This window comes from Euphorbia lathyris, chromosome 3 (assembly GCF_963576675.1).
Source record: "Euphorbia lathyris chromosome 3, ddEupLath1.1, whole genome shotgun sequence".
In the NCBI taxonomy this organism is placed as follows: Eukaryota; Viridiplantae; Streptophyta; class Magnoliopsida; order Malpighiales; family Euphorbiaceae; genus Euphorbia; species Euphorbia lathyris.
Genome location: NC_088912.1, coordinates 107154320 through 107171649, shown reverse-complemented (window position 1 = coordinate 107171649; position 17330 = coordinate 107154320). Strand labels below are relative to the sequence as shown.

Here is a 17330-nt window from a genome sequence, read left to right as displayed (position 1 = left end):
ATCACATCATCCCTCCCAACACAATACATGTTGCTGCAATCGAAAACACCAATGATTCAGATAATGATGATCTCTGGTCTCGTCTCAATGTCGTCGTCCTTCAATGGATCTATGACACTATTTCAAGGGATCTTCTCAACACAATCATTCAACCTAATGTCACTGCTCAGAAAACATGAGAAAGATTATAATGAATCTTTCACGATAACAAACAAACTCGAGCCCTCTATCACGAGATCCAATTTAGTCATGTCAAACTCGATGATTTCCCTAATATTTCTGCCTACTATGAAGAATTAAAGATGCTTTCTAGTCAACTTGCTAATGTTGATGCTTCGGTCTCAAATCAACGTTTAGTACTGCAATTAATTGTGGGATTGAATGAAAACTATGATGGTGTGGCTATCATTCTGCAACAAAGCATCCCTCTCCCTCCATTTTATGAAGCCCAATCTCACCGTATTCTAGAGGAAACCCGTAAAGCAAAGCAAGCAGTAATCATCGCAACCTCCGCTGACACCGATCTTCTCACATCGACTGAATCTAATCTGTTTGAATCCCCTTTCAATGTTGAACAATAGACGATATAATTCTACACCTTGACGGGGTGAGAAACGCTTCAACCACCGAGGTAGATTCTTTGGTTATTGAGGCCGAGGATGCTCTAACAATCCTTTGGTGGAAACTACCGCCAATCTCCACCTCGTGGCTGGAATACGACAACCCTTCCCTGGGCAGCATACCAACCGTTGGCCTCATGCACTCTTCCTCCTCCACCTTGCCCATATTCAACATCCTCTTGGGCAAGACCAGCAACTTCACAGCCTGGTATACTTGGCAGCCGTCCTCAGTAGGCATATATGATATCTCCCTAATTTATAGTGTTTTAGTAGTAATTTAGCTTGTTTTAATTTATTTCTTGGTTAATTTTAATGTTAATTTGATAGTTTAGAGTTAATTTTATTATTTTACCTCTCTCATGGCATGATTAGTGTTTTCAGGGACCAATGGAGCATTTTCGGACTATCCAAGGACCTCATAGGCAAAAATCGGACTGACTGGCCATTTTGATGTGTCGTCTCGGCGAGATAGGTATTGTCTCACCGAGACAACACTTTGTCTCGCCGAGACAAACATTATCTCGGCGAGACGAGACGGTACCTCGGGAGACATTTTGTTTCGATGGAAGAAGTCAGCCGCCCATCCACGAGATGTCTCGATGAGACATTCTATGTGTCGTTCAGATGACCATCATCTCGTCGAGACATACCTTGTCTCGGCGAGATGAGACGCTGGGCAATAATTTCCTAGCGTTTCCTTACGCTCAGAAACGCGAAAATAAGCTCCTGGGACCCGTTGAAGACATACGAAAAGGCCAAATTTACCCCTGATGCATTGTGGATTTCCCATAAACATTATAAATAGGGATTAACTCTTGTAAAGAGGGGCGGAGCTCTTTTAGATTATTTTCTCATTCTTTTAGATACAATTTACCTTAGCTTTTCCAGCTTTTTAGCTTTAGCTTTCAATTCTGTAACTTCATTTTCTTTTGGAAGAACTGTTAACGGGTGGAGGCCACCTTCATATTTGTAATCGGATCTGATAAAACGGGTTTTAGAATTCTCTTTCCCTATTTATCTTTTGCTGTTATATTTAATTGAAGATGTTTATCATTAATCATATCTGCCCTGCCTATTTGATTGGTTTGTCTATGAACTAATCCCCATCCAATCTGGGATGGGGATGATATTGATTGTATCATTATGTATGCTTAAGGACCTAGGGTTTATGTGATTGCTATTAATTGATCGAATTGTGCATGCTCAATTATACAGACAAGAGATATGCTATTATAGATAGATATGAGACCAACATGAGATTTTCTAGTCCGAACTTGCATGAATTGACCTCGCTAGGACACTAGGAGTGTGGCTTCGTGCCTGGGCTACAGCTTTAGGCTTAATCACTAAAGAACCCAATGCTTTGCATGACCTAGATTATATTGCCTAACCAAACTATTAATTGAATGCATGTAAATAGGTTATATGATCTTGACCACGTTCATATTTCTTGTTAGGGTGATTACCGTCAATAAATAGCGAAATATAAACCTGAACCCCCTAAATCATACATATGAATTAATTAAAGGATCCCTCATCCTAGATTGTGACATCCATTAATTCACACTCTATCCTGTTAACTGTTCACTTTATTATTTTTATTTCACTTAGTTAATCAATTATTCAACCCAATTTTATTCAACCCTCTAAACAAATAGTCCTTGTGTTCGATCTCGTGCTTAGCACATTTATTACTTACGAGCATCAATATACTGCACCCCACCATCAACATATGCCCCTATTGACATTGAGAAAGCCATGCACACCATGACACTAAATGTTCCAGATGCCCCTTGGTATATGGACACTAGAGCAACCTCACACATGACAACCACACCAGGTAATCTCTCTTCCTATTTTAATACGTACACTAATTCCTCTATTATTGTTAGTTGTGGCCAAGAAATTCCAATGGTCCCGGTAAAGCTAAACTCCCCTTCCATTACCCCCTATGACTCTAAATAATGTTATGCATGCTTTAAAATTGATTAAAAATTTGATATTTGTGCGTCGTTTCACTAAAGATAACAATGTTTCCATTGAGTTTGATCCATTTGGTTTCTTTCTGAAGGATCTACAGACATGAATTCCCCTTATCTGATGTAATAGCATTTGAGACATTTATCCCCTCACCACCCTACTGAACTGTCCACCGCCACACAAAAAATATAAAAATATATTTATTAATACAAAAAAGCTAACGAAAAATAGCCGCTTAATATAAATACTGGTTTATATTCAATTGAACAAAATAATATTTAAAGCTTTAGTAAAAGAAAAACTATAAAATATTATTGAATTCATACAAATTATTCAAATTGAAATCTCTCAAGAATGTCCCAAAACCTCATTTTTGGTTGAACTCAATTTAGTGATTGAATTTGTTCAAATTTCTAATAATAATAATAAAAATAAATTATCTCATATTTAATAGGCAATCAAGGTTAGTGGTTAGGGATAAAAAAAAAAGTGTTTGTTTCAGTTTTTCACAGTAATATTTAACGTTTTACTCCAAACCACAAAAACTATAGTGGTTGGTTAGGTTTTAAAAACAACAACATTTAGCTTTTTTGTGAAAACATCTACGTTTTAGAGCTTTTCACGAAAAACTTCTTCTCAGAGCTTTTCATGAACACTTGTTTGTAGTTATTTGATGTTGATAAAATTATCTTTTTTTAAAAAAAATAAAATTATCCTTCCTATTTGCACAAAACATGTTTATTCTTTAACATTATTTCTATTTATATCATTGTGGAAAGAACAAGGTTTTACTTTGTTCAATAAAATTTGATTTTAATTTTTTTCTTTATTTTTTTATTAATTTGTGTAATTAGTTTTATTTTATAATTTATTTATTGATTAATTTAAAGCATGCTCATATTAGACATTTTAGATACTAATAACAATAGTTCATCAAATTTGACCAAACACTTTGATTTAAACACCTAATAACAAACAACTAACAACAACAGCAAATAGTCAACCGCAACAGTTGAGGCAAACAAACCCTTAACATAAATATTACCGTACTCTAATTGAAAAAACTCGTGAAACAAGCTTTTTTCTAAATTAAAGGTTTGAACTCAATCCACTATCTTAAATTGTTTTTCACCAAATGTCATTATTAAAGATTTTGACTAATTAAATCTATAAAAATGGTCCAACAATTTAAATGTAGGGTAAACTAAAAAAAACTCCAGTGCTTTCACGTTTTGTCAAACAAGTATCTGAAATTTTTTTATCAAAACAGTGACTGAGGTTTTCGTTTTGCTAAATCGATGATTTTTTAATTTAACACTATAAAAATAACCATTAGCGACCTGAAAATGAAAATTTCTAAAAATTAAAGTTGGTTAATACCACTTTTATTATAGAGACAAATATTTTTATTTTCGAAGATCTTTCTCTACACGTTCATTTTCTCTCTCATCATCAAACAACACTGAAATGATCTCAACAGTAAAAAGTTGAAGAATTAAAGTTACTTAGAATATCATTAAGTTTTTTGAAATTGTCAACTTTAAAGTCATCGACGATCATTTTAATTTTGAGACCTTTATTTTTAACAATTTGAAAAAACTTAGTCATCCGCTGGTCGAAAAAAACTTCACTCTCTGAAAAAAACTCAGTCTATCCTTTTTTTCTCTTCTAAATCTCTCATTCTTGTAACTTTCTACCATCATCATTGTGGTTCAACGTTTCCGATCTTGCTTCTTATCAGATTTACTCTTAGAGGAGGAAGAAGGAAGCTTGTCTTCCTTCTTCCTCCTCCCATTTAGGTTTAGATCTACTTTTTCTTGTTAGTTTGAAATCCATATTCCTTATTGAACTTCTTTTTCCGTCGGATCTGCACTTGTTAGCTATATTTCTTTCATTTATTCTTTTTTCGGTCTTAGCAAGAGCGGAAAAGGTTCATCTTGTCCGTAGATCTATAGATCTACGTGGTTGCAAAAAAAGAAAGGACTCAGATCCGAACATCCGGAAGAGCCTAAATGATGAAGTATGGGTTACAATGTTTTTTCAACGGGAATCGATTTACGAGAAGGATATGATTTCTATTTTTATTGTATTTTTACTTTTTGTTGTATTGCTCTTTGTAGTCTTTGTATTGCTCTTTGTAGTCCTTTTATTGCTCTTTGTAGTCTCTTTTCTTCCCTTTGTGGAACTTGTACTGATTTTAGCCTGTATAGGTAGGAAGTCTTATCTGTTGTATCTGTACGTTTTAATCTAATGGAATGAAATATGGTATTTTTATAAAAAAAAAAAAAAACAAAACAAAACGTAAAAGCAAGTAGGTTTTTTTAGACTTTGTTTATTTTTATTTTAAACTTTTATTTCAAAAACACAACCATAAGGGAAAATAATTAGATGCATGATAGGAGAGAGAATTAATTATTGAATCAAACTATAGGCATAGACTTATAGTCACATCAGTGTAGTCATATCGCCTAGCTTTATTTAGCCACACAAACATTCGTCGACATAAAATACAATCACACATGGGCTTTTATTTTGACACGTAGGATACATGTTTTTATTATTATATTAAACACACAAATCAAACAAACACTTGCCCATAGATAGAATTAACTTTCAAAATAGCCCTTAAAGTTAGCAATTAGTATCAATTTAACCCAAATTAAAGTTTAAGTATCAACATAGCTTTCGAGTTTGTAACTTTTGACAAATTGATCCTTATAAATTTTTTCTATTAAAATGGATTGTATTTTTGTCAATTTATCAAAAATTTACCAATGTGAAAGCAGAGTTGGTACCTGAAATTCAATTTGGGTTAAATTGATTTTTATTGTTAACTTTAATGACCAATTTGATCCTTAATTACACTGGCTAGCGACGAAAGCTTCTGACTTGGCGAGGTGGATCGATTTTGTCGTCTCGAAGCTTGACGGCCGTGTAAGTACCAGCACCAGCGAGGGCTCCTAGTGTAGGGGCGACCAAGTAAATCCAGAGTGACCGGTAATTTCCTGCTGCTATTGCCGGTCCAAGAGTCCTCACGGGATTCATTGAAGCTCCACTTGACGGCCTGCAATTATGTCACATTTTAAGTTAATCAAGCAAGAGCATTTTGAAGAGACCTTTTTGTTATTAAGTTTTGATGAATTTACGAATAAAATCCAATTCCAATAGTTAGTTTTTTCGGATCTATAAATAGCTATTTCCAAGAGGTAATCAATATTATTACTAATTTGTTTTATAAAATATTTTAAAATCATCGATTAGTTCCATAACTTACGATGAAACTATCAATTAGATCCCACCTAAAATTGAAATAAAATTTAACTCAATTATTTTATATTTTCAGTTCAGTTTGAATCAGTTATTTTTTACTAAATTTTACCAAACCTAAAATTGAAAATATCATAAAATATTTATAAAAGCCAGTAAAAAAATACAAAACAATTGAATCATAACAGAAACTTTAAATATCATAAATTATTGGCCTAATGCATATCCAGCCCCCTAAAGTTGTCCGTTTTGTTCATTTAACCCCCTCACTTTACGGGACAACCCTTTAACCCCCCAAACTCCATAAAAATGGTATTTCTCACCCCCTTAACTTGTCCATTTATTCCCCAACTCATAGAATGTTCTATTTACCCCCTTAACTCCATAAAAGTGGTATTTTTCACCCCTTACAATCCGTTATCGAAGCCTAAATTGATAACTTTTTTTAAACGTTAAACCTATATTTATGTTTTCCATAAAAGTGGAACCTAAATTGATACTTCCCAAAAAATCATAGGCCCATTTCGGTACATTATCCCTACATATAATGTATTTAACTTGTTTATATTAATGTTCTTGTTATTTGTATTTTTTATTCGTTCTTTCTCCATTCAACTTTTTTTACTACTATAAAGGGATAAGAAATACCATTTTTATGAAATGAAGAGGGTAAATAGGATTATAAGTGGTGAGAAATACCACTTTTATGGAGTTAAGGGGGTAAATAGAATATTCGATGAGTTGAGAATGGGTAAAATGACACATTTGGACAAGTTAAGGGGGTGAGAAATACCATTTTTATGGAGTTTAGGGGGTTAAAGGGTTGTCTCGTAAGTTGAGGGGGTTAAATGAACAAAACGGACAACTTTAGGGAGCTGGGTATGCATTAGGCCTAAATTATTTTTATTTTTCTTACAATATCATAAATTACTGATAAACCAAATTGGCAAATAAAAAAAGACCAAAATTATTATTATTTTAATTGAAAGATTGATCTCATTAGGAGTTTCAACAACATAAATTAAGAATCTAATGTCATCTCTAACCCATTACACTATTTCCATCTCCATTTTCTATTTTATATAAATCAAATCCTATTTTTCCTCCAACCCAGTACATCATTTATTATATCAAAAAGAATATTATCTACTATATTCCATTCTACATAACACTTTCATTAGTTTTTTTTTTCATATATTTTTTTATACTTTTTTTTACTATGTACTTTCGTCTAACATTATTTTATTACTATTAGATTATGATTATGGAATAAACCAAATAGAATCGCAAAATAGTAGTTTCGATTCTAATTTCGTAACATTCTTATTTTTATTATCACCGAGGAACCTCCTAAATCATTTTGTATTAATAAATTTTTTTGAAGATTGTATTAATAATTTATTGTGGAAGAGTATTTAATAATTTATCATTATCTTTCCTCTCTCCTTGTTAGTAAATATAAAAATAGATTGTAATTTTAGTAATAAAATAAATAGGTTTAATGCATATTTACAAATTAAACTTCAACATCATATTAAGTTCGGCTTGTTTATAAATCGAATGAAATACGATCGAGTTTTTATCTAATCAAATATCGAACCGTTCATGAGCGGCTTGACTGATTTACAAGCCTACAAGATATATGTAAAATAGGAAGTCATGACATGAGTGACTCACCCGGCAATAAGAATGTTAAGTATAACGGTTGCTCCAACTGCTATTCCTGCTAATTCTCCTACCTGTTATATAATATGTATTAGCAAGTATGAAGTAATTAAATGCTAACCTTTTTATTCAAGAATTAAAGTTAATGCGGAACCAAAATTTTTATTTCTCAAAATCACCATTTATATTCTCTCCTAACCAAACAGCACCTAGATCACCTCAAATCAAAAATTGAGTGACTTTTATGTTACGTTTTACAATTTAATAGCCATATCGTGAAAATGAGTAAAGTTCAGTGGTCATGAGTGTAATACACCTTATAGGCTTAATATATCTATTGCCTCTTAAACTTTCAAAAGTTCCAAATGACCCTCTATTGTTGTCCGATTACATTCAATAACCTCACATTCTTGTCAATTTGCATGCCATAACGCCCTCTTTTTTTGCAATTATATTCAATAATTCTCTATTCTTGTCAAATTGCATTCAATAACCATAAAACTTCAACTGTTCCGTGAACTTTCAAAAGCTCCTAATTATTTGCTTACTTGGCAAAGAATAAAAGGTTATTAAATGCAATTGGATAAGAATAGGGGTACTTTTGAAGTTTTGAAAATTCAGGGGCAGTTGCGGATAGGAATATAAATGGGACGGAGCGACACATGGATTACATTCCCCCACTTCCGCTCCCCGATATATCATGGATTCCCCATTCCCATCCCTCAAAACTAAACAGGGAAAATTTTGTTCCGTCTCTGCAGAGATCCTCTTTCCCCGTTTCATTCTAATTTTTTAATATTTATAAATTTTCTATTCTATTTCTTCTCAATCTTATTGGCATTGACATGGTATAACAACAAATAATTAAACTAAATTTTGAATTGAATTGAGTGGTAGAAAAAAACTTTTTACCCAACCTAATAACTCTGAAAGAATCACAAAAGATATATATAAAAAATAAAGTTAAGCTGGAAATTGATTGGGAAAACCATAGGGATCCCTATGGGAACATATCTGGACGGGTACGACAAACCCGCTCCGTAGGATACCCATTGCCCCCGCCCCGCCTCCATTTGAGTGGGAGAAAACAATCTCCATCCCCTCCCAGCGGAGATTCTAATCGAAAAATCTCCACACCGTCTACACCCCTAGTTGCGCAACAAAATGTACTAGTCCTACCCTATAATACAGAATGCAATTAACATATCGGGGATGGATATGAGAATCCCCACGGGATGGGGATACCTATTCCCATCCCCGCCCCATCTTCGAGGGAAAACAATCCCCATCCCCACCCGACGGAGATCCTAATCAGCGATTCACTGTCCTTGCCCTCATTTACATCCCTAATTGCGCAACAAACATGTTAGTCCTACAACGATAAAATGCAAATAAGTAAAAAGGAAATAGAATATACTTACAGCACGAGTATCAGTAGCAACAGCAGTGACAACGAACAAGAGATTGAAAGTGATAATAAACTCAAGAGCAAAAGCTTGAGAATTACTAACAGAAGGAACAGTAACACCACCAGATAAGAAAGGATTGAAAACACCTTTGAGAGCAAAAGATGCACAAACAGAAGCAGATACTTGAGCAGCTATGTATGCAGGAACTTGTACCCAAGGGAAATGACGAAGTGCTGCGAAAGCTATAGTCAGTGATGGGTTTAAATGAGCTCCAGATATGTGTCCTGTCGATAATATTATTATCATCACTGCTAATCCTGCACAGGCTGCATTGCCTATTAGGGTCTCGACGCCGCCGTATTTTTGGTTTACGATCGGTCCTGCTGTTGCTGCAAATATCAGGATGAATGTTCCGACGAACTCTGCTCCGAGCTACGAGGACGAAAAAGGAAGAATAAGTATATACCATCATTCATCGGTTCGTCACTGAACTTTTGAATTTTGTTTCAATCGAGTCACTCCAATTACTTGGAGAGAAAAAACACAATGGAAATATAACGTGGCTTCTATGTCAGCGGTAGTCAACTTTCACCGCTGACCGAAACCACACGTTGTTGCCACCTGGATGACAGATGTCAGGTGGGTGGAAGCCACATGCTGTTTAAATCAGCTCTGAAAGTTGATTAGTGCTGATATAGAGTCATGTCACTTTTTCGGTGTCTTTTTGTTTTTGAAGTCACCAGAGTGATTTTAATGAGACAATTCAAAATTGAATAATTTTATTAAGACAAATTGAAGTTGAGTAACCATTTTGAAATAATTATAATATTTCAGTGACCAATGATGCATTTAAACTCATTCACGACTAATAATAAAGTTTTGAAGTTATGAACTCGAATTAAAATAGGTTTAATACATCATTTGCTTCTTGAACTTGTTAAAAAAGTTTGATTGAACCCCTGAAGTTATATAGTATCTCATTAACCGCCTAAACTTGCTTAAAGTGTCATGATTAAGTCCCAAAATCTATAAAAATGCCATAAAAATATACAAAATAAAAAGTTAATTTGTTTTAAAGGCTTAAAATCACAAATTAAGCTTTTACTTTTTAAGTTTTGAATATTTTTACAGATTTAGACAAATTGCAATGTATGTGACTTTAAACAAATTCACACTGTAAGCAAGTTCAGTCAGCTAATAGTTCATGTTAAACAAATTCAAATAGGCAATTGGTTATTTTAAGCAAGTTGAAAAGCCAACGAGATACTATGTAAATTCAGAGGGTCAATCAAAAATTTTAAATAAGTTCAGGAGCTTTTGATGTATTAAGCCTAAAAAAACTATCAAATATTGGTGCATGACATTGCTCATGCTTTTATTATGAGCACCTGAATTTCAAAATTCGATATTATGGCTTCTAAACTGTATACGTTATTAATATTATTAATATAATGATCATTTTGATCATAATCAAAATGACCACCCAATAGAAAATAACCTTTCATTATAGAGTTGGTAGAAAGTATATATTCTAATAAACTTTAATTCTTAACTTTTTGGTATTTGAGATTATTTAAATATTGTTTAGTTAAGAGAGAGAAAATGATTGTTTAGGGAGAGAAAGTTTAAAAGGTGATGATTTAGAAAACCGAAAATTTCGGTTGCATGAAAAATGTGATATTAATCAACTTTAATTTTTAGACCTTTTCATTTTGATATTCACATGAGTCATTTTAATTTATTCAATAATAAAAGGTTTAAGAATCAAAGTTACTTAGATTTCACGAAAATGATTGTTTAAAAAAAGAAAGTTTCGAAAGAAATAATTTAGAAAATAAAAAAAAATTGGTTCCATTAAATATGTGATTCTAAACTACTTAAATTTTTTTAGAACTTTTCATTTTGATACCGAGACTAGTAATTTTGACTTATTCAATACTAAAATGATCTATTATATTTAGTAACGTGCAATCAGAGATAATAATGTCCAACTTTGATGTTCGGGGCCAATATGAAAATAAGCATAAAGTTTATGGACAATGTACATAATTTACTCTATAACGGAGACAAAGGGGGCCTCGAGGGTCTCATGCCTTCGGCCACCGAAACCATTCCTACCATGTATAGTTTATGGCTCATCCAGTGGTTAAAACTATCCTTATTATTGATGGTTTTGGACGTCCTGTTTTCAATAAATTAATATTTAAAATGGTTAATTAATTCATCAATTTTGTATTTATAAATTTATGTAAGTTTGATGAATATTATATAGGCTTAATACATCGAAAGCGCCCTGAACTTGTCCAAAAAGATTGATTGGCTCCCTGAACTTACATAGTGTCTCGTTAGCCCCCTCAACTTGCTTAAAATAACCTATTGGCCACCTGAATTTGTTTAAAATGACCTATTGGCTCCCTGAACTTGCTTATAGTAATCCATTTGCCCCCTGAACTTGTTTAAAGTGACCTACATTGCAATTTGTTTAAATCCGTAAAAAAAATTCAAAACTTAAAAAGTCAAGGCTTAATTCGTGATTATAAGTCTTTAAAACAACTTAACTTGTTATTTTGTACATTTTTATGGTGTTTTTATAGATTTAGGGACCTAATCATGACACTTTAAGCAAGTTTAGGGGGCTAATGAGACACCATGTAAGTTTAGAGGACCAATCAATCATTTTGGACAAATTTAGGGGCAACTGATATATTAAACCTATTATATATGTTGTGGAGAGACAGAGAAAGCAAAGTCAAATTTGGTTTGGTTTTAAATATTATGACAAAGGGCACAAGTTTCAAGTCTTATATATCATGCTTCCATCAATCTCCATTTTAGAGTAATGTTATGGTAGTCAGAAGCAAAATACATTTAATTAATCATAGCCAATTAAAATAGTACTATTACATAATTCGAGTAAATATAAATATTTAATTAATCATACAATTATACTCCCTCCATTCCATTATATAAGTCATTTTAGGGTATTTCACACAAATTAAGAAATATATTGGTTAACTAAAAAAAATTCTCTCTCATGTCACTATTGGGCAATAAGCATTCGAATATTAAAAAACACATGTACCAATACAAAAAATAATTCTCTCTCATGTCACTATTGGACAATAAGCATTGGAATCCTAGAATGACTCATATTTAGGGAAAAAACTAATTTGCTAGAATGACCTATATAATGGAATGGAGGGAGTAATTTTCATCTAATACCCTCAATAAAGTATTGAAAAATGAAATGAGCAAAGTCAACTTAATTTTGAAATATTTGGACTTCAAAGACACTAAAATTATATCTACAGTAAAATTAATTAAAATCTTCCAATATGTTTATGAAATGCTTTCATAACCTTGTTTGTATATAATCTAGAGTTCAATGTTGTCATGATAAGGCAATAATTGCGCCTCCTTAACAAAACTCAAGTCAAATAATTTTTTTTTAAGCATTTTTTTTATAAATTACACCATGGCCCCTATATTTTATACTTATTTCATTATAATGTCTGAACTTATGACCCTCTGACCTTTACTAACATAATTGTCAATTTTACTGTTTATCAAAATTACCACCATTAAAATGTAACTTCCAATTGTATTCGAGGAAAATGATATTTTAAACAGTTTTGGTGACGATTTACAGTTTCCATATGAAAATCCTTGCTACATTTTTTCTGAAGTCACTTCTTACTTTATATTTCTGACTGTAAAAATGTAACAAGGTTGTTTTTTTTTTTTTTTTCTTTGCAATATCTATTTACCTGAGTTAGGATTTTAACTAGGGTAAAGTTCAAATAAAACTCCTGTGGTTTCACTAATTTTCAGATAAAGGACTGTGATTTACTTTTTGTTAAAACAAGACTTGAGGTTTCAAACTTGAATTAATGCTATTAAAACCATCTTTAACGACCTGAAAATGAAAATTTTCAAGAATTAAAGTTGTTCAATGTCATATTTTCTATGGAACTGCATTTTCGATTTTTAAAAATCATCTTTTTTGGAACTTTCTCTCTCTAAACATTAACTTTCTCTCTCTTTACCAAACATCATTTAAACAATCTCAAATAAAAAATTTGAAGAATTAAAGTTGCTTAAAATATTAGTAGTTCTTAAAATATGTCATTTTTGAAGTTGTCAAAGGTGATTTTAATAGTATCAATCGAAAAAGTCCTTATTTTGTTAAAGTTAAAAACCTCAATCCTCGTTTTGACAAAAAGTAAACCACAGTCCTTTATCTGAAAATTAGTGAAACCACAGGGGTTTTATTTGAACTTTACCCTTTTAACTATTAAAATCATAAATCAAATTCCTGAACAAAAAAACAATCATCAAACGAGTCTTCATACTAAAAAAAATCATCAATTGAGACCTCAACAAAAATCATTCGGTTGAACAGTTTCAGACTCTATTTTCCAAACTCATTTTGAACCAACACAGAGATTATTACAGTCTATATCAAATAGACACAGTTTCTGCTTTTAGGATTGGATTAGGACTCAATTGATGATTGTCTAGTTTAAGAACCTGATTAATGATTTTGATAGTTTAGGATCCTAATTGACTTTAAAACTTTAGTTTAGGAACCAAATGGGTATAATGCTTTTTTTGTTTTTATATTATTAAAATATTATTATTTTTATATATTTATATTATAAAATAATAAATTTTGATTTATTTTATTTAAGTATTAGTATAATTGATTAACTTTACTTACTATTTGGATAAAGTTCAATTTTTGTTAAATTATAAAAATGTATTTCCATAATTAAATATTAAATTATAATTATATGAATTAAATTTTGTATGTAGTCATAAAAATAAATATTATAATATAAAATAACATGTATATAATTAAATTGGGAAAAATACACAAACTACAGTTTTAAAGTCAATTAGGCTGTTTTTTTTTTTTTGACAACAAGTCAATTAGACTGTTACTATTAAAATCATTAATCATATCCCTTAACTAAGTAAAAATTAGTAATTTAGTACTCATTTTAAATAAAAATCATCAATTGAGCTCTCATAAAAAATCATTCGGTTGTACAGTTTCAAACAATGTTCTTCGTACCCATTTTGAACCCACATAGAGATTATTACAATTTATATCAAATATTCACAGTTTCTGATTTTAGGATAACTTAATTAATTATTTTTACTTAGGTCAATGATCTAATTGATTATTTTAATAGTTCAGAGTTCTAATTGATTTTGAACCTTTGGTTTTTAAAGCTAAAGGTATGTAATGCCATTAAATTAATATTAACAAAAATTAAAAATTGTAAATTAAATTAATATTACTTAATTAACTTTAACTAGTAGACTTTTTTATTTTGAAATCATAGTCCGTCATCTTGATCAACCGTAAAAACATGTTAAGTTCATCAGTCGTAATGATCAGTTTTGAAGTTTATAAACATGAATGAAAATAAACTATAAATTTAGGGACTATGAATATAATTTACCCTTTTTAAAATCAATTATTCAATGGGCAAACTGTAATTTAAATTAAAAAATAATAGAAGCTGAGGTAGTACCTTGCGAGTGAGCGAAACATCGGGTATCGGAAAGTCAGTAAAGCACGTGTGCGACTGACCCCACGACGGAGCAGTTACAGGCAAACACTTACATCTCGGCATTGACTTCCGATCATAAGAAAGGGAATCCACTCTCGCCGCCGTAAACAACGGCCCTCCCGGCGTCCCTGGCGTCGCCGGTGAAGACACTGCCGGTGGTGTTCCTATCTCAGTTTCCGCCATTCCCCTTCTTGAATAACTTTTTTTTTTGTTTTTTTTTTGTATTTTTTTTACAATTAAAAGGATTAAAAGATATATTTTACATGATCGGACGGACTTTTTTCTGGTTCAGCTACAGAATAATCTTGTCCTTCTCCAGAACTCTGAACTCTTAGAATCAAGTGACAAAAATTAAGAACTCATGATAAAAAAAAAACAATTCTGAATAATTTTTTTTTGTTTTTTTGGGGGATTTTGAGACTGGAAATTGATGGGGGAACTGATTACATAATGGAGATGTTTTTGTTATGGTGTGATTAAGGAAGAAGGGGGAAAGATAGATGGAGCATAAAAAGAGAAATAATGAGAGGACTAAGGGAAAGGAGAGAGGAGCATTAATGAGAGGAAAGGAGGAAAAAACTTTGCAGAAGATGAAGATGAGAATGAGAGAGGGAAGTAATGGATGGAAGTTTTTATTTAGGGGAGTGAATCATGATCATTAATGCATGAGATATGACTATAATTTAAAAAATAAAGGCCCACCTCCCAACTTCATCACCATGTCATGGTGATATAAAATATAAAAAATACACTTATTATATAATATATCCTTCCTAAACTAAAGTTTCAAAATCAATTAGGACCCTAAACTATTAAAATCATTAATCAGGTCTCTGAATTAAGCAAAAATAATTAATTGAGTCCTCATTCTATCCTAAAATTAGAAACTGTGACTATTTAATATAGACTGTAATAATATATATTGGTTCAAAATGAGTTTGGAGAATAGGGGCTGAAACTGTTCAACAGAATGATTTTCGATGAAACCTCAATTAATAATTTTTGTTTAGCACGAAGACTCAATTGATAATTTTTGGTTAGTTCAGTGACCTAATTGATAATTTTGATAGTTTAGGATCTTAATTAACTTTGAAACTTTAGTTTGGGGATCCAAATGAGTATTATACTTATATAATTTCTCTCTTATACTTTCAAATTGTTCCAATAGATTTTTCCATTCGTATAAAATGTAATCAATTAATCATTTAACTGAAAAAAAGGTTAAATGTAAAAGATGTTTTGCACGTATCTTAAAAAAGATAAAACAAGAACCAAGGTCAGAGTATGCAGTTATAATATTAGAAAATATAGGCTTTATAGTTGAGTAAGTAAGAACTTCCTTTTAGTATATTCTGTGAGTTATGTGATAACATTCTAAGGTACGTGTAATACATCATCCACATGCAGTTTACTTTTTTCTAATCTATTGGTTAATTGATTACAGTTCACGGAAGTTCATGGGCTAATTGAATATTTTATACAAATTAAGAGGATTATTGAGATATTTTAAAGTTCAGAGGTAAATCAAGATTTTTGGACAAATTCTAAATGCAATTGACGTATTATGGCTAAAAAAAATAAGATATGTTTAATGCATTATTTTTCTATATATATACATGTCCAGAAAACTTGATTGGACCTGAATGTTCGAAATATCTGGATAGTTTCTCTACTTGCTTAAAATATCTCGATATCCTTATAAATTTGCTTAAATTATAAGGGTATTTATTTACTCCATTTTTTTATTTGGTTTATCTTCAAATTAAAAATGAGAGTTTTAGATATTTGATTATAGATGTCAGCTATTAATATGAAGTGGACCTTTAACTATCAGCTTGAGCTTTTAGCTAAGATTAATATAAGATATATGATTGAACCTTAATTATTAGCTCAAGCTGATAGTTAAAGGTCCACTTCATATTAATAGCTGACAATGGAACTATTGTTTATCTTTATATATGAAAAACATTTTTTTCCAACAACATGAAATCTCTAATTTTCAAACACTAAACAACAACATCAAACAACAAGTAAACCAATATTAAATCTGGACTGACGGGAGATCAGAACAGTGAGTGGAGATAAAATTTCTAGAGGTAAAATGCAAGTAGATGCAACTATTTTTCAAACTTCCTCTCATTTTAGTACGTGTGTTGTTCTACGTAATCATGAGGGCTTGTTCTAGCTTGTTAACTTATAGCCCGGTCTCGAATTGTTTGATATCGCTCAAGCTAGCTGAAGCGTTGGGGTTACGAGACGGTATTGCTTGGACGTCTACATGAAAATCAATTTTGAAGTTGACGCAAAAGAAATAGTGAATAGTTGGTGCTCGAGCCACAATAATTTTATGGAGTATGGTGGAGTAGTTCAATACATCAAAAAAATTCTTCAGAATCGCTCGAGTTGTTCGATGACGTTTGTTTCTCAATTAGTGAACAAAGTTGTTTATGAGTTAGCCAATGCTAATCTTTTTATTGCTTTTTGTGTTCTTAATTTCTCATATAATATTTTATATAAGGATGTGAGTGTTTAATCTTAATAAAATATTCCTTCTTAAAAAAAAGTTCATAAAAATAGGGCATTGCACCATTTGTCTCCCCAAATCAAAACTTCAAACTCAATTAGAACCTTAAACTTTAAAAAAACATAAATCAGGTTTCTAAACAAAGTAAAAATCATCAATTAAGTCACTATTCTAAATAAAAATCATCAATTGAATTCTAACAGAAAATAATTCAGTTGAACAATTTCAGCTCTCTAAACTTATTTTGAGTTAATACACAGATCATTACAGTCCAACTCGAATA

General features: G+C 31.5%; 1 protein-coding gene across 1 annotated transcript; it reads right to left on the bottom strand.

Annotated features, from left to right (window-relative positions):
* Positions 1–5012: 5012 nt before the first annotated feature.
* LOC136224432 (probable aquaporin NIP5-1) lies at positions 5013–15171 on the bottom strand. The gene is made up of 4 exons (XM_066012762.1): positions 14485–15171; positions 8954–9373; positions 7545–7606; positions 5013–5664 (listed from the first exon to the last, which is right to left on the bottom strand). Exons 1-4 carry the CDS (start codon positions 14704–14706, stop codon positions 5469–5471), a joined length of 900 nt encoding a protein of 299 aa, XP_065868834.1. The 5' UTR covers positions 14707–15171; the 3' UTR covers positions 5013–5468.
* Between the last annotated feature and the right edge of the window lie 2159 nt (positions 15172–17330).